Genomic DNA, 21,902 nt, shown 5'->3' with positions numbered 1-21,902 from the left:
GTCATTGCATCTATGATGCAAAGTGAAGTTGTTTAGAGATTCGATAACATTTACATGATTGGTCAGTAATTTTCACCTGGTCAGTGACTGAAGACACCTGCTAGATTTAATGGTGATTGATCAAATTCACTTGGTCAATTATTGAGGAGGTGAAAATCACAGCATGATTCTTGGTTTGTTGGGATCAATTTTCCATTTAAGTTTGAAAAAGAAATTTATTTTGTTGGGGTCAGTTTTTTATTTGCGTTTGAAAAAAAATTAATTTTGGAATAAATTGATTCTAATGCACCAAAGATTTTTATTACCCAAAAAAGCTTCCATAAATGGGATAATGTGTAAAAATACCTCTAACGTTTACTTCCAGGAACAATTTTACCCCTAACATCTAAAATAATGCAATTTTACCTCAAACGTTGACAACCAAGAACAATTTTACTCCTGACGTTGGCAAGTTGGGTCAATTTGAGAAATAATCCATCAAATTGTCTTATTGATTATGAATCTTGTCATCTATATTTCATTTATGCATTATTTTATCACTAATTAGTAACATATCACAAACACAATATTAGACGTGGATTTTTTTAAAATGTAATGTATTTTGTACGAGTTGAACAAAAAATTTCAAAAATTAATATTAATCTCTAACTGGACATCCGTTGTTTAAAAAAATTCATACTTTTTCAAATTTAATAATTGAATTAGAGATTAATATTTTTAAATTCAATGAAATTTTTAAAAAGTTTTGTTCGATTCATACAAAATACAGTATACTTTTAAATTTTTTTTGTTCCAAATCTAATCATACGTTTGTAATATGTTACTAATTAATAATAAAATAACGTATATATGAAATATACAACAGATGAAAAGATTCATAATTAAAAAGATAATTTGATAAATTATTTTTGAAATTCACTCAACTTATAAACATTTAGTATAAAATATAATTTTATACGTTTGGGTAAAATTCGTCGAGGATATAAACATTAGATAAATTTCTTTTCCTCATCTACGGCATAAAAGCGCCAAAACATTTCGCCGAAATTAATTATACGCTCTAAGTGGAAAAATATCAAACACTTGACCTGCAAAAGTGCTGCTAAATAGTAGAAACTCAAATTCATGGCGCCATCTCCTTGAAACCACAGGTAAACTGAAATCTAGTCTCGCGAGCTTCATTTTCAGGTGTTGCAATAATGTTCGGTGCTCAAACTTCAAGTCCGGCCTTTGGCGCCCCATCCTCCACCCCCGCATTTGGATCGTCGGTCTTTGGTGCCTCATCCTCCACCCCAGCATTTGGATCGTCGGCCTTTGCCACTCCGTCTCCGGCATTTGGTACACCGTCTTCCACTCCGGCCTTCGGGACTCCATCGACTTCCTCGTTTGCAACTGGATTTGGCTCCTCTCTCTTTTCTACTCCATTCTCTGCTCAAACTCAACAGCAGCAGCAACAACAACAGACTCCGTTTTTTCAGCAGCCGTCTACTGGTTTCGGTTTCCAGACTCCATTTTCGACCCCTCAAACAACGTTTCCTAATGCACAATTGACTACTCAGATGGCCCCCGTGGCTCCGCTCCCTACATCTCTTGCTGACCGTGAAATTCAGGTTCTAAGTTCTTTTTCTTTCGTCGTGTCTCTAAAATTGCAGCTTTGGTTTTGTGATTGTGCTACACAGTATCTGATTTTGCTTTTTCCAATTTCTAAATTTTTTAGGCGATTGTGGACGCATACAAGGAGGATCCCGGGAACCCTAAGTACTTATTCAAGGTTAGTTTAGTTGCTATGCTTTCTCTTTTGTTTATATCTTTGTGTACATTTTTGCATTTTGTTTATGTAGTTTGCTTGCGGATAAATGTTAGGTAGGAAAAAAAAAGGTGTACTGCGTCTTGAATTCGTTCCTTGAATATTAATCTGTCAAAATTTTCAAAATCAGAATCTAGGCCGAGTAATTGAGGGAGGAATTGAGGTTTTGGATGCTAACATATTATGATAATTTTGCAGTATATGCTGTTTAGTGTAATTGATCCACCAAATAGAGTGAAGCCTGCTGGTGTATCAGATTCAGATGTAAGTATATCATTTCATTTGTCATTGTAATCAATGTTTTTAATTTCGAAATGATTGTTAAAAAGAAGAGTGTTTAATCATGTCCTTGAGCTTGCACTTCTAAATTCGAAGAATAGTTTCCATTGGCAGATCATGTGGTTGGAGGCTATGACAAAGTTACAGGGCATGGAGAGTTCAGATCGAGAACGACTTTGGCCTCAGCTTGTTCAAGGTTTCAAAGATCTTTCTGTTCGGCTTAAGGTAGCATTTGACTTCTTTTTAGTTATGAGTTACTAGGGATGGATTGTATTATGTTCTGTTGAGTTTTGAACTTACTAGTATAATAAGAATGTTGTTACTGTTAACAACTCCGAGATGCTGGTTTTCCTGTCATCAACATCATTACGAGTATTGCTGTTATGACTAAATTTCAGTTTTATGGTTCAAGGATATCAAAGCTAGAGAAGAACTATTGCCAATTTTTGTGATCTAAAACCTTAAAGTGTTGTTTGCTTCTGAAAATTCTAAGTCTGTGTCAGCAGAGGACATTGGCCTTAATAAGAAGAAATACTTTGTACTTCAATGACACCTAATATGACTGTTTGATCTTTACAAGCTCAGAGGACAGTTACGCTACCAACTAGAATTTGCCTATTGCACATCTGCTCTCATGTTTCATATATTTCTGCATTAGGAGATGTTTAATTCAAACTATTAGATTGAGTTAGAGAATATGAAATTACTGAAGAGAGAGTTTGGGATCTGCCTTAATCTCTACTAAATGGTGGTCAAATTTAGAGTATGCCTTGACTTACTAACATCAAAAGGATCAGAGCTGGCATTCTTTCCCAGAATAAGTTGTCAAGAATGTTTTAATGTGCTTCTTTGTACCAAACCTGAATTAAGAGATTTATATGATGGAATAATATTAACTTGCATTACATAATAAGACAATCTTTGGCAGTTAGCTACCCCAACATGCAGATTTTCAGCAAAATAATATCTTCAATGTACCACAGAGCAAGATGCATAGTTATAACATGGGAAGGTGAATTCATTTAGGAGAATAGATATTAAGGCTCAAATTACATACTGCTGAGAGTTACTTGTTCAGGCTAAAGCAGATAATCTATGCATCCCCCCCCCCCCCCCCCCCCCCCAGTGGTTTGCCATTTCATTGAAAGTAATTTAAGATGTCTGTTCTTGTTTATGCTTTATGCAATCTTACATGTAGTTATTCATAATTTTTGGTGGACTGTTGTAATGATTCTTTGTCATTGTAATCCTGGATTGATGCAGCTCCAAGATGAAGTTATTCTTTCAGATGCTGATAGATTGCGGATGACCCAAAGCAATGTGAAGATGGTATTCTTTTTTCGTAGTCCTACTTCCTTTGTAGCTCATACTTTTTGAGTTGCCTCTCATTTATAACTACTTTGTGCAGCTTCAAAGACATTTTCAAGGTGAGACTCTTCCATGGATCCAAAGGTTGAGGCAGAAAGAGCAGTGTCTCCAAAGGCGCCTCTTACGGGTGAGAACTCTATCTACCCACTTATTGGAAATCATGGAGAGAGAATTGAACAATTTCATCATTTGCAATAGAAGTTTTAGTGTATGGCTTGTTATAGTTTCTAAATGTTGAACGAAAGATAGACGAATCAAGGTTGCAAGATAAAATCTCCCTAGCCTTTCTTTTGTTGCTTTTTATGTTTTAGGAATAAGTATGGTTTGGTATCCGAATTTCATTTTCAATTCACAACACACTATTGATTTAAGACCAAATATTATTAAAAGTTATACTTGAGATAAAAATGTGCAACTCATTTGGGTTTGCCAAAAGTTTATGGTAACACATGCATATAGCGGAAGCACAATGTAGGAATAAGAAGATTAATTTGTTTGACTTGACCATGAAAGAATGCATAATTTCATTTAATTTTGGTAATATGTGTGAAAGATTAATATAAAAACCATTACTGAATCTTAACTATCAACTTAAGTTTTTAGTTCAATTGGTTCCTTGACATGGTATCAGAATATCTTAGACCAAGTGGTTGAGGGTTCGAATCCTGACAATCTCATTAATTGGTGAAACTAAAAACACATGGTAAGATGAACTTGTGTTGTACACGCTTCAAGCCCAGAAGGCATCACGTGCGGGGTTGTGTCAGAGATTAATATAAAAATCATTATTGGACCTTAACTATCAGCATAAGCTTTTAACTCAATTGGTTCCTTGACAATATGCAAGTTATTTTCCCAAATGGCCCTTCTTTTCTGTCACGAAAATTTTCCTATTTGGCTTGTAAACATTAACTTGTTTTTCCTATTATAATTTGTCTTGCATATCAGTAGAAGATCAGTGTTGCTTTTGTAATGACATTGTTTAAACTTGCCATTGAAAGTTTATTTATATAGGATTTGTGGGACTCGGGAGGTACATCATCTTTTATGTGGCTAATTGCACAATTCCTTTTGGCCAGTACATTAAAATCTGCCTAAGTTGCATCAGTAAATATGTGGTGTCCTAAAGTTAGTTAAGGTTGTTTGGTGTCATGGGAGAAGCTTGGACTAAGGCCAACATTTCTGTTTGGTGCCAAGACGTCCCCAAGCCATCGGCTAGCCAACTAATACAGAGGGAATTTCTCCCCTATAAGTATTCTGCCAAGTTCTGCTTCCGAGAGTATAGTCAAACCTATGCCAGTACTCCTTAGCCACTTTTGAATACCGTCTCGCAAGATTCCTTGTGTATACGATGACCCCATAATACCCGCAGGGCTCCTTCCACATGGAGACATCTGCGCTAGTCCATCGCGGACTAGGTCGGCATCCTGCCTTGGAAATTATTTGATTTGCCCCATTCAACACTCATTGCTGAAGTTTCCTTGGAGCTCTCTGCCAATGCTTGGGCCAATTGGCCTACGGGTTAACTGCCTCCCCTTACATCTGGGTGGCATGGCTATACCTGTTCTATCTTGTATGAGCAATTTAGGCATTTATTGGTGGACTCGCACTAATCTCTATTTACTTGATTGCGTGAAGGTGATGAGAATAATTGAGGCATTGGAGGGTAAAGGTTATCGAATGCCATTAATGAAAGGGGAAGCTGAGTTGGCTGAAAAGTTAGCTGCGATTTCCAGACAGGTAGATGTTTCTTGTACTGTTCTCTCTTTATTTAGTCATCTATTTATTTTTCACTTAGTTACCGGTCAGTGATAGTTTTAACAATCATAAGAATTCTCAGCTGAAAGGACCTGGAGCTGAACTTTCTCGGAAGGTTCAGAACCTACTCAGTGTATCTCGTGTTCAAGTCGGAGCTGGTGGTTCTATTTGTCTTCCTGGATCAACCAAAATACATGAAAAGAGTCTCGCTGATATGCAGGAGGTAAGTATAGGACATATTTTGACTCAATATGATAAGATTTGTCATTTTCAAGAATTATATTAATGAAATTGAGGGTTAATTTTTATGACCTCATGTAGCTGGTTCACAGTAAGTATTTTAATGGGGAGAAAGGTCAGTTTTGCCCGTATTGTTATTGGGGAAGCTCAATTTTCCCTCATGGTAGAATCCTAGCTCAATTTTACATTTTTTAAGGAATTTCATCGCTAAATTTCGTCTGCATTTACTTAAAAAAGTGTAAATTTGGACTAGATTTTCTAGCAGCAGCAACAACAACAACAACAAAGCCTTAGTCCCGAAATGATTCGGGGTCGGCTAACATGAACCATCATATAAAACCGTGAAATCAAGTCGTGTCAGCGACACAAATTCTCTCCCTCCACTCTTTCCTATCCACTACCATATTTTCCTCAATCCCCAATACTAGATTTTCTAGCATGAGGGTAAAATTGAGCTAAAGTTTCTATCTTGGGGACAGAATTGACTATTTTGTACAATAAAGGAAAAATTGATCTTCCCCGATAACCTTAGGGGTAAATAACTTGATAAGAAAGCTATGTATATTGCTTAGTTACTGACGTTTATTATGCTGTTATGTTAAAATTAAATGTGTTAATACTGTCACAAATAATAAAAACTATTTTTAGGTCTTACCTATCAGCTTAAGTTTTTGGGTTGAGGATTAGAATTAAGGGTGTACATAGTCAGTTAAGTAGTTCATTAACAACAAGTATTAATCAGTCCGTTAAATTCGGTTTACCTTATATTAGTTAACTTATTACTTCGGTCGGTTAATCTATATTTCAATTGGTTAACCATTATTGATTCTTTATAGGAAATAGGACTTTTAATCTATACTTATTCACTTTAAATTTAATATATAATTATTTAAATATTAAAATTTAGATTCAATTAATAAAAATCACTTGTACAAATAAATTTGAAGTTCTTTTAATATTTTTAACTTAAAAGTTAATTACAAATATGCATATTTATATATGAATAATTAAAATTCTATATATTTTCTCTGTTGCACGGAAACGGACACAAGAAAATTATTTCTAAAAAATTATAGCTATGAAACGATAATGGAAAAGGACACAAAACGCAGAAACGCTAATGGAAAAGAGTTTCTGTACTACATAGGTTCGATTAACCGTGGGTTTTTAAATGAAAAACCATAACATAGTACATCGGTTTTGGTTAACTTATATTTCGATTTGGTTTTGGTTTTGAAAATTGGTTCAGTTTTCCATTAGTTTTGTGGATTCATAGTTTAAATCTTTACAATTCTGTTTGTTAATGAAATTTTAACACACGGTAAGATTATCATGTGTTGTACATACTTTAAGTCCAAGAAGCATTCGCATGTTGTACAATTAAAAAAACTATTTTTAGACTGTACCTATCATGATTTGCAATTCAAATCTTACGATTCGATTCAGCACTATTTCGAGCCGGATCCATAGGGCGAATCTAAATTATAACAGAATCTTACTATTCACGATTCGAATCGATTCAGCTCTATTTCGAACCGGAACTTCATCACTGTTCATAAAAAACTTCAACAACACTAACTACTAACCTCACTCTCCTCTAGTCGGGTTGTTATTTATCAAGTTATCAACTCAAACTAGTGCCATTCCATCATTATCAAGTTGACAACTCAAAACAACAGTGTTATAAATTCAAACTCTCCATCTCCACTAAATTATTAAACAAAGTCTTATTTTTTAATTAGTTTTATTAGAATTGCATTTGTATTATATTTGAATTTTAAGCATTTGGTTGATATGATTTCTTTTTTTACGTTAAAATTGCATTTCTAGACTAATATTTGATAATATTTTGAGTTCACCATGGTGAATATATATAATATTATGAATTTCAACATAATCTTACTATTCGATGCATGAGTCACTATTCACAAAATGAGGGATTTCGATTCACGAGTAGAATTTCGATTTGACAACTATGATTTGGTATGTTACAAATATATATTTTTGTTTGGGCAGGTGTTACAACAGCAGACAGAAGCCATTGCAAGAGTTGGGAATGTATTGAAGCGAGATATGAGAGACATGAAAATCATAATGCGGGAGCCGGAGGATACAGAAATGGCTGAGGATGCAATCTAATAATAAGGAGATGAGAAATATTTCTTAGCTGCATTCATTTTTAATCAGATTTCATAGTAACAAATTATTACTAACCTTATCCAACCCAATCTGGTGTTTTTGCACTTGACAAAATAGATAAAAAAAAAATTTAGCCTTTTTATCCGTTCGGATCCCTTCCAAATACATTAAGTGCACTTGGGTTCGGAAGGATAGGAAGGCAATAATCAGCTCAGTGCTAGAACTCCAAATTAACATTTTTTTTAGGGTTAAGTTTTAAAAAAATCATTGTTCATGTTTTGTAAATCATATACCTATGGAATTGTTTTCTCCAAACAGGTAGTGAGGTTTTTTTTGTGTGACTAAGAGATGATTGAGGTGCTTTGTTAAAAATAAGGATCTCAAAATTAAAATGACTATTTTTTTATGATATTCTAAGTAATTTTAAGGTCATTTAAACGTTTGATGATGAGAGAGGAAGTTAATGTTTAAAGAGAGTTCTGAAAATGATGATTTTGGAAAACAAAAAATTTGGTTCCATAGTAAATATGGTATTAACCAATTTTAAATTGTTATATTATGAAAATAAAATAGCATCGTTTTTTAGTAAAATGAGAATCGGTCTTCGTTTGGACAAAATGTGAAAACACATCAGTTGTTTTTGAATTTTTGTCCCATTTTTTTTTTTTTTTTTGTTATCTTCCAATCTCCGACATGTAACTTGTCCAAGGGATTTTCATGCGATTATGAACTTTGTTCTTTTTAAGGTTTTCATGCGATTATGAACTTTGTTTTTGAGGGTCTCCTTAGTAGGATAGCAAATGGGGGTAATGACGTTTCATTCCTTTTGGGATACGCTTTGATGGAAAATTCCTATAAACTTTCCCATGAAGTGGGTACAAAGAATTTTTTATTTTTAAATAGAAATGAGTTGGGAATGGAGAATGCTCTTCTACCTTGTGGGAATCCGGTCTCCAATTTTGTGAGAATTCTCAAAATTCTTAATAAAATTTATATATTCTTTTTTCAGGTTAATTTTTATACTTAAATTTTTTAAATTATAATTCTAATTTAAAAAATCCATATTAGTTGTAATTAATTTGAATTAGTATAATTATCTTTTATCAATTTGATGTGTAATTATATGTGTATTTATCCATAAATTTAGAAAAATAAAACTCCAGAAAAATAGGGAAAGAATTTTCAGATTCATATGTGGAGACAAGGATGGTGATCTCCATCGGAATGGTTCCGACCTCCAAATTATTTAGGGATGCGGTTGGGATGGGGAACCACTCCCGTCCCATTTACAAGCGTAGTCCTTGGCAGCTCGAATTAATAAACTGGTTGAATAATGCCAAAAAGTAAGCCATGTAAGTAGTTCATTAATTGCTGGCACACGAAGACCTCCCTCCATATATTTAGGCAATAGACAAGTCTTTCAATTTGCTTAAAATAATATAATTAACATTTTAAATTCTAGATAACAAAATAAAACAGAGAATTTAATAATTAAAATACATATCACCTTAAACAAATTCAGAAAACTAACAACTAAATTACTTAAATTCAACCAGTCATTTTAAATAAAGTTAAAGGACTAATGAAACATCTTTTTAAGTTCAGAAAGCTAGTCCCATTATTTGGAAAAATAGAGGGAACTTTTGATGTATAAAGCTTTGATTGCTTGTTGCCTTCTCCTAGATGAAGATGAAGGCAGAATTAAAATGACTGTAAATAATTTATTAATTCTCATCTTTGTATGTAACTCATTGTTTAGTCCTATTTTAAAAGACATTTATAAAATCTTTATCTTTTGTCGGAACCGGGGAAAGTATACAGAAAAGACAGTTCTTTTCTATTCTATTAGTATTAGTTATTATCCCTTTGGTCTATTTTTTTTTAAAAAAAAAAATTTAACCAAACATATCTTAGGTTCAGGACTGTCATAGTCTGATACAAAATGACCTAGTTAGTTTGTTATTTTCTGTCGGACTGTTTATTCCGAATATAACGGTTAAAAATCTAAAAAAATGCAGGACTAAAAGATTAACAATGACAAAAGATAGAGAATTTATAATGTGTTTTTTTTAAAATGACTGATTAATTATTTATCCTTAAAATTATACATATCCAAAATTTTGGGTGCATTGTATAAAAAAATGAGATGAAAACCACAGGTTGGGTGCTTCAAATCTAAATCTATTTAATTTTGGAAAAAAAGGGTGTGAAATAGCTCAGTTATAATAAGCTTCTGCCATCATTAGCAGCACAAGCGATGTCCAACCAGTGAAGAGACGTGCACCCTTCCCTTTACCCTTCTTCTGATCATACTGTTCCCATAAAAACCCTGTTTGGTTATAGTTCTCAACCACGTTTCTGCAAAATGCAAAAGCATTGGCTTTCCTTGTCAATATCTCATATACAATTAAGTAGCCCAAAAAATTACTTCTTTTACCCCAAAAATCACAAGTTAATTATGCCCACGTACTCTAGGGATGTAAATGGAGCGAGGATTCCCCATCCCCATCGGTGACCCGCCCTGACGGGGGCGGGAAATCCCCGATAAGGATCCCCATGGGGCGGGATACTTTTGTCCCTCGTTGCGGGGATGGGGAAAGATAACCCTGCCCTGTTAGTACCCGATGGGGATCCCCAATCATTCCCCGTGATAATTAGTTTTTTAGGATGATTTAAGTACATTTTAATTAGGTGATCGTTTGTTTTCAATCTTTAGTTTTTTTGTGATTTGGAAAATTTAAGAATGATTATTAATACTTGGTATTATTAGCTACTGTTTCTTAAATGTTTATATAGACTTCACTGATTTTTATTTTTTTTTAATATAAACGGTAATCTCCTGTGTGGAACAGGAAATGGGGATAAGGTTTTTGGAGCATTGGTAAACGGGGAATTGGGATCCCTATCGGGACAGGGATTCCCCGCGGGACAGTGATGGGGATAAACTTTTCCCCGTCTAGCTCGTGAGGACGGGGAATCCCCGACTCGGGGAACGGGGATGGAAAATGCATTCCCCGTCCCACCACGCCCTGGTTACATCGCTACCATACTCAATGAAATAAAAATGCCATACATTTATATTCTTGACAAGAAAAACCATTGCTACTTAACTTTGATTTCCCCTATTGTCTGAAAACTAGCAAACACGTTGGTCGGAGATGCCACATGGATGACATGACATGCCATCAAAATCTCATCACGTGGAAAGTAAAAAAAATATTTATTTATTTATTTTCCATTTTGATGACTTGTCATCCACATGGCATTTCTGGCGAATGTGCTTGCTGATAACGGGGAAAAGGCAACGAGTGAAACCAAAATTAAATAGAAATGACTTTCTTGTTAAGAATTTAAGATAATTTTTGTCCATTTCCAATAATATAAGGACCACAAATATAATTGACTCCAAAAAAATAACCCAATATTGCAGCTAAGAGCAATTTTACCCCTAAATCTAAACAGGTGCAATTTTCCAAGTCAGGCCAATTTTACTCTTAACTTTTAAAAATTGGAAAATCTTTAGAAATTATGACTCTCGTTATCTCCACTTCACCAATAACAAATCAAAGACATAAACGCGTGAAAAAAATTAAAAAAATTACTATCTCGTGTTCGCACTAGATCAAAGACTGCTCAAGGGATATTAAAAAACAAATCAATGTATATACATGTCTTTGATCTATTTCTGATGAGTAATAACATAACGCAATACTGAAGTGGATATAACGAGATTCATGAATAGTTCGAGGTAAATTTGGTTTATCTTACAAATGTTAGGAGTATAATTGCACCATTTATCACGTGAAGGATAAAATCGCTCTTGGTTGCCAACTTTAAGCGTATTTTTGCACCTTATCCTGTATGGTAGAGTAATTTTCACCGATCAGTGACTGACCAAGTGAATTTGGTCAATCACCGTTGGATTGAAGCTTATTAAAATCATGTGGTGGAGATTAAAATCATCGTAAGGCTTAGATTCACAATCTAATGGTGACTGACCAAATTCACCACTGACCAGGTGAAAACCACCGCTGTACGGTATACCAAACTGGTGTACAGCAAAGATAAACCAGAAGATAATTTGCAAATCTTTGGCATTACCAAAATGCTTTGCAGCTATTTCTGAAGTTATTATGTTCAGAGCATTGTTGCAAGGAACCAAAGAAATATGTGCGAACTTTACCTAATCAAATTGTTCCTCAGGTCCTCATAGATTATCCTAGCTCTATCTCTGTATGGTCCATCTTCTGCACAGGTTGGCCAAAATTTAAACGGAAATAGGCATGAGGATTTAGATAAGTATAAGTAAAATGCAACGAAGTTCATTGAAATTTAGGGTCCATTTTAGTCACTGGATTTCATTTTCTATCTATATTCTTTCAATAAAATCACTTGAAATTCATATTTATTTCAATAAAGTCGTTTCGATCAATTTGTGGACAAAAACTCACTGGAATAATATTGAAACGGCATATCCAACTAAGCAGTTCAGAATTCCCAACTTTTATGACTGACATAGCAGAAATGTGGTAGCCACTAGCACATTCTAAGCCACAATTTTTTTTAAATCATATCCTTATCCAACGTGGCACTTAGTTAGCATATACTAAATTGTTTTCTATCTCAGGTTAACATTCCAGTGAGTTTTTATGCACAAATTGGCTCGGAATAACATTGGATTGAAATCAATGATTTTATTAAAAAGTAAATGAAGTTCAGTAATCTTTGTGAAAATGACCCAAACTTTATTGACCATCTCTCTACTTTTTGGGTGTTTAAAATGGGGTTGGGTTGATACCTTTAGAGTAGTGGTGAAGTGCAGAAAGAATCATGTAATTCATGTTCATCCAGATTGGGCCTCTCCAATACGGTGGGTCATGCTCCGTGTTGCGTTTCATGTACACAGAACTGAGAGATACAGGTAGGCGTTTCAGATATTGACAAATAAAAATAACATATACCCTCCCAAAATTTAGAGGTAGCAATTTTCCGATAAATTAGTGGATTAATATTTTATTAAACACGCAATAGGTTATTTTTGGATCGTCACGAAATTGACACATAGGACTAGATTAGAGTTGACCTCTTAAATCGAAAATAATACAGGTATTTAAAATATTATCATATCCTCTTATGATTTTACATGTCACCTTAAGTAAAAAAGTAATAAAATTATAATTGTCACCAACAAACACGACTCTAACCTCCCGTATTTAACATGTCACCCTTCATGAATAATAGTAAAATTATATGCCACTTATAAATACATCACACGAACCCAACATGAGATTAGAGAGTTAAAAGTTTGTTAGATAGATTCTGGTTATAACTTTTAGATGGTCAGAGTTACCATGCTAATCCAAAAATGAAATAAATATTTAGAAACATTACTTTAACCTCCTATACTTTTAACTGTCAACATTAACAAAGGTAGTAAAAATTACTTAAATTTCATCAAAAAAAAAAAATTACTTAAAACTGGTGAACACAACACGAAATCGACATTAACCCGATTGGGTTGTCACAGAAAAGGGGTAGGAATTTACAGGACAACCCCGATTGGGTTGAGATTGGGTAAGGGTTGACTCATTTCACTAACCCGGCAATTGACACGATATGAACTAAACTCACTTACACGAATTGCCACCCCTAACCTACTAAAAATAACGAAAATCAAATAAAATACCAAATGACATTGAAAGTCCAGAAACGATCACCTGGTTTTGCCAAGAGATCGAAGGCCATAATCCGTCCATAAAATGCTCCTGTTTGAGATGAGGTCCAGCTGCTTTTCCAGAATCCATGAATCCTAAGGTGTAAACAAGAACATCTATAATAAGCTCATTTAAGACCTATAAATTCCATCTTGGCACAACATGATATTAGAACAACAGAGAGATATGTGTGCAATAATGGGTAAAATACATCCATGGCCCCTCAACTTTGGCATTACTAACATAATGGCTCTTGAACTTCAAAACCGTACATAAAAGTCCCTGAAATTTAACAGACACTAACATAAAAGTACAAATAATGGTTGACTAGTGTAAATCACATGTTAGCAACACAAAAGTTGAGCAGCCATGGGTGTATTTTACCTGTGTGATTTACCGAAAATTCATATGGTCAATCGGTGTTTACACTGGTCAACGGTTATTTGGATATTTATATTAGTATATGTCAAAATCAAGGACTCAAGGACTTTTATATCCGGTTTTGAAATTCAGGGGCTAGCATTTTAGTAATGCCAAAGTTGAGGAGTCATGGATGTATTTTACCCATGCAATAATCAACGAAACAGTACATTCATGATAAATGTTCAAGCAACTCACAGATGGAATTATCCTCCCCATGAATGGAAAAAGGCTGACATATCCAACATGAGGAACCAGTCTCAGTTCTGGCCTTTCCAAAACTTCCCGAACTAGCTCTCTCTTTCTGTAGCTGTTCTCGATGATTGTCTCTTTCCAACTTAGCTTTACCTTCCGCAATCAATTTGGGAATTCCATTATAAAAATTGTATGTAAAATAGGGTTGTCATTTTCTGACACAATGACATATGTGGAATATATAGATCACATCACATGATTATGAATTTATGACATGATAACCCGTTTTGACACCCCTAATATAAAACTAAGGTTTTTAGATTACATTATTACATGCTTATTCCAACAGGGTAGCAACATGTAAACCAATTGAAAGTGACCAATACTTTAACACTTTCCATAAGAAATAATAGGTACATCAAGAGAGTACAAGCTACAACTAAGTAATATTCCATCAGAAACATATATCCTATGTTACATGGAAATGGATACACTGAAACAGAAACGACATTTCTAAATAATATAGGAAAAGGAAACATGTAGATAATAAAAATATATGGATGAAAATGTGCCTTAGGAAGACAAAACCCACGGACTGCCAGTTGTTCCGGAAAAGTGAAATTCAGGAATATATCTAAAAAAATTTAAAATTATAAGAATGTATGTTAAATTCTATACATATACACATTAAAAAATTATATACAAGTCACATAATAGAGGGAATAAAGAGTTTTTTTTTTTCCATTTTGGAAGCTTATAGAAGATGATCAAGATAATATTAGAGATTTACTGAACATGTGATTAGTATTAATCAACTTCTGAAAACATATTATATCCTAGGAAATGAGTTTCCAAATTTAAGAAACGAGTTTCCAAACATGACCCGAAACGTTCTATACAAGTTTCCAAGAGTTCCATTTTCCGAAATGTTTTGTAAACCGAAACGCTTTAAAACCAAAGATTTCATGCAACATAGCATATAACACTTACACAGCACATCATCATCATCAAAAGTGAAAGGAACTAAATTCTGAGGGAAAACAGTGACGAGTAAGCCGAGTACCTTTTCTGTATGATTTCCAAAATCAAAATATGCTCCATATGCAGGATCAAAGTGCATCTGGTAAAATATCAAATAAGTTTCAGGTCAAAAAGGATATAACACTACAGTAGGCCAACTGCATGCATACTGAAAAACCTCCAAAGTTTTATGTCCCATCAATAAGAAAGCATTTAAGTGTTGGAAGAGACAAACCTGATTCAGCATTTCAAAATTTGAAAGTAGCTCCGCTGTTGAACCATAATCCTGAATTATAGCAAAAAAATTCTAATGACTGTAAAGCATTCAATTAAATTCAATACCATTCATAATTTTCAGATACATTATCTTTCTACCATACCTTTTTAGATTTGTGCTCTTTCTCTAAAAGCTGTGTGATAGAATGCATGCAATTTGCAGCAAGAAGCATCCAACACCTAAGATCCAAGTGACGTTCATCTTCATTAGGATGGGAAGCACGGGGATAATCGTCCAGCCCAGACGACAATGTCTAGAAATGCCAGAACTAATGTCACAATATGGCCAAATATTTGGCTGAACTTCAATAATTAGTCATTCAAAAATTTAACTTTGAAGACAAAACCGTTTTAAGGTCATCGATAACTTGGGATGCTGTATAAAACCTTTGGGTTTAGTTCACGGGTTGTTAAGTTGTCTCTCCCATGCCAAAAATAGCTTCCAATATCCTTCCCTGGATTAGACAAAAAAGAACAAATAAAATCAACACAACAGTTGAACTCAGAAAATGTTTCATCTAGTAACTCTGCTCTTCTAGACATGCCCAAATAATTTGGAAGGGCATATTTACCCAGTTCCACCAAGAGAAAATTCAATATCAAGCCTTGAATTCAAGGACTTTGGTAGCATACATAAATCAAACACTAATGTTTCGGTTAACATGTATAAGATACTTAGTTTCAAACAACCTTGTAACTATTTAGGAATTTTGACATATATTATACTGCAAATAACATTGGACTATTCTAGCAGAATTACATCTCATTGATCTCCAAACCCCATAAACCCCTCCTTCCCAAGCCCCCGCCAATAGAAAAGATAATAGAAGATATAGAAGAAGATAATGGATGGAATACCTGACTGGCTAGTATTGAACCAGTTGAACCAAGCATCAAGACGAACAAAAGCACGATCTAGAAAAGAAGTGATCTCATTGCTTTCAGCAGAGGTAAACTTATGTTCTTCTAAGCCATGGAGTAGATCTGGAATGAGCAAAGTATCACATTATTATGTTTAAATTGTTTGTAGCAATTTTCAACAGAAATATTAAAACAATAGAAAGAGAGTATCCAAAATTATAATACACAGTAAATATGAGGAAGTAGCTGATTACAAGATGCACACAGCTGGATTGGTCCGGTAAATAAGAGCACAGGCAAGAAGGAATAGAAAGAAATTATTCAAGGAGTGCTTCTTTTACTTCTAACGATGGTCTTTGCTTTTTAGAAGGATAAGGCAAACGCTTACATATCAATTAGGGATCCTACACATGATGCTGCAACCAACCATACAAAATCTAAAACAAAAGTTGGCACATAAGGATTTTTAACAAAGGTTATGCTTTATTGAGAAAGGAAAAAGTGATAGATAATATCCAATTATTTAAAATAAAATCTTGAAACTGTACCGCAAGGTACAATTCATCAATCAAGAATAGATAATCATGCTATTGAAATCCCACTATTTTAAATTAGAATCTAACCAATAATATAGCCTTACCACGAATTACCAAAAATAATGTTGGAGGATTTCCGTTAGTTGGATATTGAACAACAAATTCCTCTGGAACCTTACTGCAATTGTACCAGAAAAGACATCGTTGCTTCAGTGATGAAAGAAGAAATGACAGCCATATTTTGACTCTCTCTTCAAATTGATATTGATATACCCATGAAGATTTTCTGCATCTACTTGATAATATATTAACATTACCTTAGAGCTTCAGATCCCAGTATTTGCTCCCGTGGTATCCATCCATCAATATTCATCAAGTCTAACCAGTGGCCAAGAATATCCAAACATATTCTGATATCCCAGCGCCTGCTCATGCCACATAAAGTTACACCCATCTATCAAATTTTTACTTCCTTTTTCTTAAAAAATAAAAATTAAGAGAAAAATTGCATTAGGCAACTTACCAGATTAGCAGTTGATGGAAACCTTCATCCCATAGAAATCCCCTAGGAAAGAAGGGTCGACTTGGAACTGCTGTGTAAAGGTCAGCCGGCCAATATGCAATAAAATTATCATGACCATGATGCTGCAATGAGATATTTTCCACTGTATGACTTTGTCAGATGTTCCAATTGATTACGGCCAGTAACAAGTACAAATATAGCAGTCTACGCCAGCTGAAGTGAATAGTTAGAGCAAACAACATGCTCTGATGTGGAAAAATAAAAACAGAAGAGCTTATTTTAAGGGTATATTTCAACCAAATAGATCATTTCCAAACAAGGGGAGCGTACAGAGTAGAAAAGGAACCACTTATTTACCCTCACTAGTGCCAATTATTTCAATGAATGTCTTGTCTTCTCACTTCATTGATATTACCAGTTCCTCCTTTTTTTCACGGTCTTTTCATAGAGCTTCCATCACTAATTTTTCTCTCTCTCTCTCTCTCTCTCTCTCCTATTTTTCCTAAGTTCACTTTATCCATCCTTGGTTTTATAGAGTGGTCTAGATTGTGGTCATATGAATAGTTCAAAATCGTACAAACGGCTAGGAATGTTTAGTTTGAAATGCATTCAAATTAAGACCTCCTAGGTTATATAAGATATGCATGATACAATCTAAATTAAAGAGGAAGAATATAGGCTAGTCTGTTAATGTCCATATACCAATAATTGGTCATCTAAAAGATCATTAATTGCATTAAAATAAACAGTAAAAAAGTAACTTACATTAGAATTTTTTGGGTATGAAATTTTTGATTGACCATAAAAGTACCCAATGGCTCCTAGCATATTGGCAACAGCAGCCTTGCCAACAATTATGGATTCAGAGTCGAGCTGAAAAATATTAATATAATGTCAACTTTCCTTTTCAAGCTAAAGTATTGGCTACTGAAACTTGCCACCTCAGGGAAACAAAAATGACGAATAGTTGACAAAATAATCTATAAACTCTAGTGATGCAAACATCTTTGAAGCTGAGAATGAAATACTATAATTTGTAATATCCATGCATTATGCTACTCTGCCTCTGACCCTGAAATCAGATGGCAAGTACGTGCACATTACCTACTTCTATGTAACTGTGAACATACTTGAAAGATGATAAATATGTTTGCAGTAGATTCTAATGCTCGGAAGAAAAGGGAAATGTATAAGCAAAAGAGACAAATATATGCTTTCAACAGTTGCATGTCCAAGAGAAATGGTAAGAGAAAACACCGGAAATAAAGTATAATGAGGACATGGCAAGTTTTCTCCTTAAAATAGGGACAGTGTGTAAGTTTTCTCTTCAACGTGACAGCAAATAAATTATGTAGTGCTAGTAAGGTGCTCAAATTATGTCCTGCATTTTGCAGAGTACAATGCACTGAAGTTTGAAGATTGGTACCTTGCCAGCTATATTGAAACACTGTTCAAACTTGGTACTGAATTCAGATTGCTTCTCTTGTAATTTATTGGTGAGGGAGGTATCTGGAAACATATAAAGATATTATTGACTACAGATAAATGAAAAGTTTCTTCCAATTGACAGCAGAACTAGCCTTAGGCTTGTCTTGTGTAGGGTCACAAAATGTAAGAATGCCGGAGAACATAATTGAAAGATGAATAATATTTTTAAGAAAAGTAAGTAGCAGATAACTTTATTACTAAAATTATAGACAAGGAAGAAACCTGTCAGACTGTTTACACGAGCTTTCACTCTTGAATTTTTCACTTCAGTTCCAGATACAAAAACGATATCAGTTTTAAATGGAAGCTCAGCAGAAATCTGCATAAGATGCATGTCAAAGAAGATTCAGGACTTGAAAAATGCATCATGTTGCGGCTGCTTGAGCAAAGAGAAGGCTACATGTATCTGAAACTGCACAACATCCACTACCTGGAAAACTAAGATATTCGAAGAATCTTCAGATGAGTCAGATAGCTGCAGCTGGCCAAACTTTCTTGCCTGGCAAGATTTTCACGTGGTAGATCAATAAGAAAAGACATTAGAAAACTTATAAGATGCATACTTCCTCTGTTGGTATAACAATATTAAGGTTTTGAGTTTAACAAAGAGACAACAGCAAACCTACTTGGACAGCGAGATTTTGCAGGACAAGATCAGACAAATTGTGAATATGAGGAGTCCTGAAGCCAGAATAGTGGGTCTCATAAACATCCTAGGGAAGAAATAAGTTAACATCAACAGCAAATAATCAGCACAAGTCAGAGAAGATAAACATAAAAGCAGATATCTTATTTCGTAGTTTACTTTTTGAAGCATATAACATTAGCAACTTCAAAATTCTAGATGTCAACCCTTATAACTAACTGGTGAAGACACATAACTACAGCAATTAAGTTCATAGGCTTTTGTGTTTCATTATTTATTTCAAATGATGATAATAACAGCAACAACAAGAAAATTTTAATTGAGGATATGAGAATTTAGCAACCTGTGATAAATTCAGATATATATATATATATATATATTAGGTATATCTCAAATCTTTAACAAGATTAATCCTCCAACTCACCCTAGAAGGGTCATTCAGTGTAAGTATAGATTCCGGATCTGATCTTACAATTTCAAGGCACGCTAAACTAGCTACACTATTGGATTAAGGCAACTGCCATCCAAAACTGAGTTGAATTTAACTATGCCGAATTTGTCGCCATATAAACCCTGTTCACCAGCAGTGAAAAAGTCTAAGCTCTTCACCTCAATAATTTAACACTATATTACCTTTGATTGGAGATGTAACTGCCAACCGCCAACATCTACACGTGAGCCTGATGCCAAGAGCGAATTCTTATGCATGTCTGTGCCATCTGTTTTCAAAGTTAGAGCACTTCCATCTTCATCCGCCATATAGAAAAACAAATGTCCATTTTGATGCATTTCATTATCCTCGTCAGACCTGAAAGTTTTCCATGAGGCTATTTATTTATTTTATGATATAGAACTGCTCAAAATACTGAAATTTCCTTCTTTCATTCAAAATTCTATTCAGAGAAAAGGAAAGGCATAGCATGACATTAGGAAGCATAGTTTGACTTAAAGAGGAATCCTCCAAATTGCAGAGTATAAGTTATTTACTTGTCACTTCGCACATCAATTCGAACTGCCCAATCTCCTCCATAGCCACTACCTTCACTTTTAGATTTGAAGAAACTAGTTTCCAACCTCAAGCCTTGATCGACCAGCACTTGCCGTCCAAAATCACGACCATTATGCTGCGTCCAGCCATACGTGCTAAGCTCATCAGCATCTTGGCATACATGTCGCATGAAATATCTCCCGTCTTTTATGCCAATCCACATCAAACCAGCAACCAGAGAACGAGGAGTCCTACCAGCGATAAGCCACACATTTAGAAACCCATACATGGCAGGCAGATTGAAGCAGAAAACTGAATAAAAGAACTTGAACATAATTTTTCAAACTATGATCAATAGCACGATAATCAAGTGCCAATTCATGTAAGCCAAAATTAACGAATACCTGGCCCGAATTCCGAGGTAAACATGAGGACGATATGTTCCCCAGTATAAACTCTCTTTATGTTCTCCTTGAAACTTTTCATAGCCAAATGGAAAGTAATGTCAAACATTCAACTCTTATAGTGATAAAGGTTTCAAACTTAGAGAAGTAAGGCTACCTGAGGAAGGTCCATGAGCTTCGGCGCAGGAAATGGAGTGACAACTCTAGGCCTTTCAGCTTCTTCAACGGGCTTGATCAGATTATGAATCAGAAAGAAGATAATCAAGCACGAGATGATGCCAATTCCTAGCACGATTTTGAGATCAACATTTAGGATTCGAATCAAACTTCGATCATTACTTCTCTCTCTCCTTAATTTCAAGTTAGGTTTTGTGCTCCGAAGAGTGCCATCGTCGGCTGTGTCTGTGGAGGATTTAATTCTGCTCCGGGCACTACTCCGGCTACTTCCTGCCATTTCAGGTTCGACGAACACCAATTGACCAGTGTTTATAGCATTTGAATGGTGGAGAAAGTAGAATAAGGGGACGGAAATGTAGAGAAAGAGGATTAGACAAGCCTTAGCCGGCGCTTGCTTTCTTCTCCAATCGTCTCAGTTTCTCACAGTGGGAGTTGAAGTCTCCAAGCTGGTATAGATGAGAAATGGAAACTGGAATTGTGCAAAACATAGTGGGCTATGTACAAGTGTTTGGGCTCAACCTATTGGGCCTTTTAAGGCTTTCGAAGATCTTTAAGCTCTTTGGAAATTTACATAGAAATGGAGTTTAGAATTTTTAAATTAGGATGTAAAATCATATTTTATTTGTTATATATAGAAAATGATGACATATTCAGAAATAAATTTACTGATCTGATTTAGTTATAATTTTATTATTTTTTTTAAGGGCTTGATTGGATGGGAGGTTGTGGAGGGTAAATAAAGGAAGGGAATGGAAGGGAGAGTAAGGGGAAGGAAGGGGAAGGGAAGCATCAACCTTACCATTGTTTGGTTGGATAGTAAGGGTTTATAAAGGTTCGTACCCTTCCCTTGTTTGGAATGAAGGGTTTGTAAGGGAATGAAACATTATAAAATGACTAAAATGTACATAGCAACCATGAAGAGAGAAAGCACAACATCAACAGTAAAAAAAAAAGAAGAAAATTGACTTAAATCGACGTTGACGGAGTTTGGCCGGTGACGGAGTTCTGCCGGTGAGGAAGAGAAATCGGGAAAGAGGGGAGGAGGAAGTGAGAACATAGATCA

The 21,902-nt window shown here is 34.7% G+C and overlaps 2 protein-coding genes across 3 annotated transcripts; one reads left to right on the top strand and one right to left on the bottom strand.

Annotated features, from left to right (window-relative positions):
* The first annotated feature begins 1,009 nt into the window (after positions 1-1,009).
* Positions 1,010-7,932, top strand: LOC136231019 (nuclear pore complex protein NUP54). The gene is made up of 9 exons (XM_066020248.1): positions 1,010-1,610; positions 1,718-1,771; positions 2,006-2,071; positions 2,201-2,311; positions 3,350-3,415; positions 3,495-3,581; positions 5,093-5,194; positions 5,295-5,435; positions 7,469-7,932. Exons 1-9 carry the CDS (start codon positions 1,200-1,202, stop codon positions 7,589-7,591), a joined length of 1,161 nt encoding a protein of 386 aa, XP_065876320.1. The 5' UTR covers positions 1,010-1,199; the 3' UTR covers positions 7,592-7,932.
* Positions 7,933-9,108: 1,176 nt separating this feature from the next.
* LOC136229534 (mannosyl-oligosaccharide glucosidase GCS1) lies at positions 9,109-21,309 on the bottom strand. 2 transcript variants are annotated; one of them, XM_066018391.1, is made up of 22 exons: positions 20,820-21,309; positions 20,663-20,736; positions 20,258-20,509; positions 19,904-20,078; positions 19,251-19,337; positions 19,055-19,123; positions 18,847-18,943; positions 18,563-18,645; positions 17,902-18,009; positions 17,137-17,258; positions 16,931-17,038; positions 16,718-16,791; positions 16,075-16,200; positions 15,604-15,671; positions 15,321-15,470; positions 15,176-15,226; positions 14,984-15,040; positions 13,924-14,067; positions 13,309-13,400; positions 12,390-12,499; positions 11,775-11,838; positions 9,109-9,949 (listed from the first exon to the last, which is right to left on the bottom strand). In XM_066018391.1, exons 1-22 carry the CDS (start codon positions 21,114-21,116, stop codon positions 9,808-9,810), a joined length of 2,550 nt encoding a protein of 849 aa, XP_065874463.1. In that variant the 5' UTR covers positions 21,117-21,309; the 3' UTR covers positions 9,109-9,807. The 2 variants fall into 2 exon arrangements, with proteins under 2 accessions (XP_065874463.1, XP_065874462.1); XM_066018390.1 differs by having other exon boundaries at positions 13,924-14,073; positions 20,820-21,308.
* Positions 21,310-21,902: the final 593 nt, after the last annotated feature.

Source organism: Euphorbia lathyris, chromosome 5 (assembly GCF_963576675.1).
Source record: "Euphorbia lathyris chromosome 5, ddEupLath1.1, whole genome shotgun sequence".
Lineage (NCBI taxonomy): Eukaryota > Viridiplantae > Streptophyta > Magnoliopsida > Malpighiales > Euphorbiaceae > Euphorbia > Euphorbia lathyris.
Note: the sequence above shows the minus strand (reverse complement) of the source record. Positions and strands in the feature narration are given on the sequence as shown.

Coding starts and splice junctions, on each gene's coding strand:
- LOC136231019 (XM_066020248.1), top strand. CDS start 1,200: ATGTTCGGTGCTCAAACTTCAAGTCCGGCCTTTGGCGCCCCATCCTCC. Junction 1,772..2,005: donor ACCCTAAGTACTTATTCAAG/GTTAGTTTAGTT, acceptor ATAATTTTGCAG/TATATGCTGTTTAGTGTAAT. Junction 3,582..5,092: donor TCCAAAGGCGCCTCTTACGG/GTGAGAACTCTA, acceptor GATTGCGTGAAG/GTGATGAGAATAATTGAGGC.
- LOC136229534 (XM_066018390.1), bottom strand. CDS start 21,116: ATGGCAGGAAGTAGCCGGAGTAGTGCCCGGAGCAGAATTAAATCCTCC. Junction 19,338..19,903: donor AGTTACATCTCCAATCAAAG/GTAATATAGTGT, acceptor TTTCTTCCCTAG/GATGTTTATGAGACCCACTA. Junction 15,672..16,074: donor GTTCAATACTAGCCAGTCAG/GTATTCCATCCA, acceptor TGTCTAATCCAG/GGAAGGATATTGGAAGCTAT.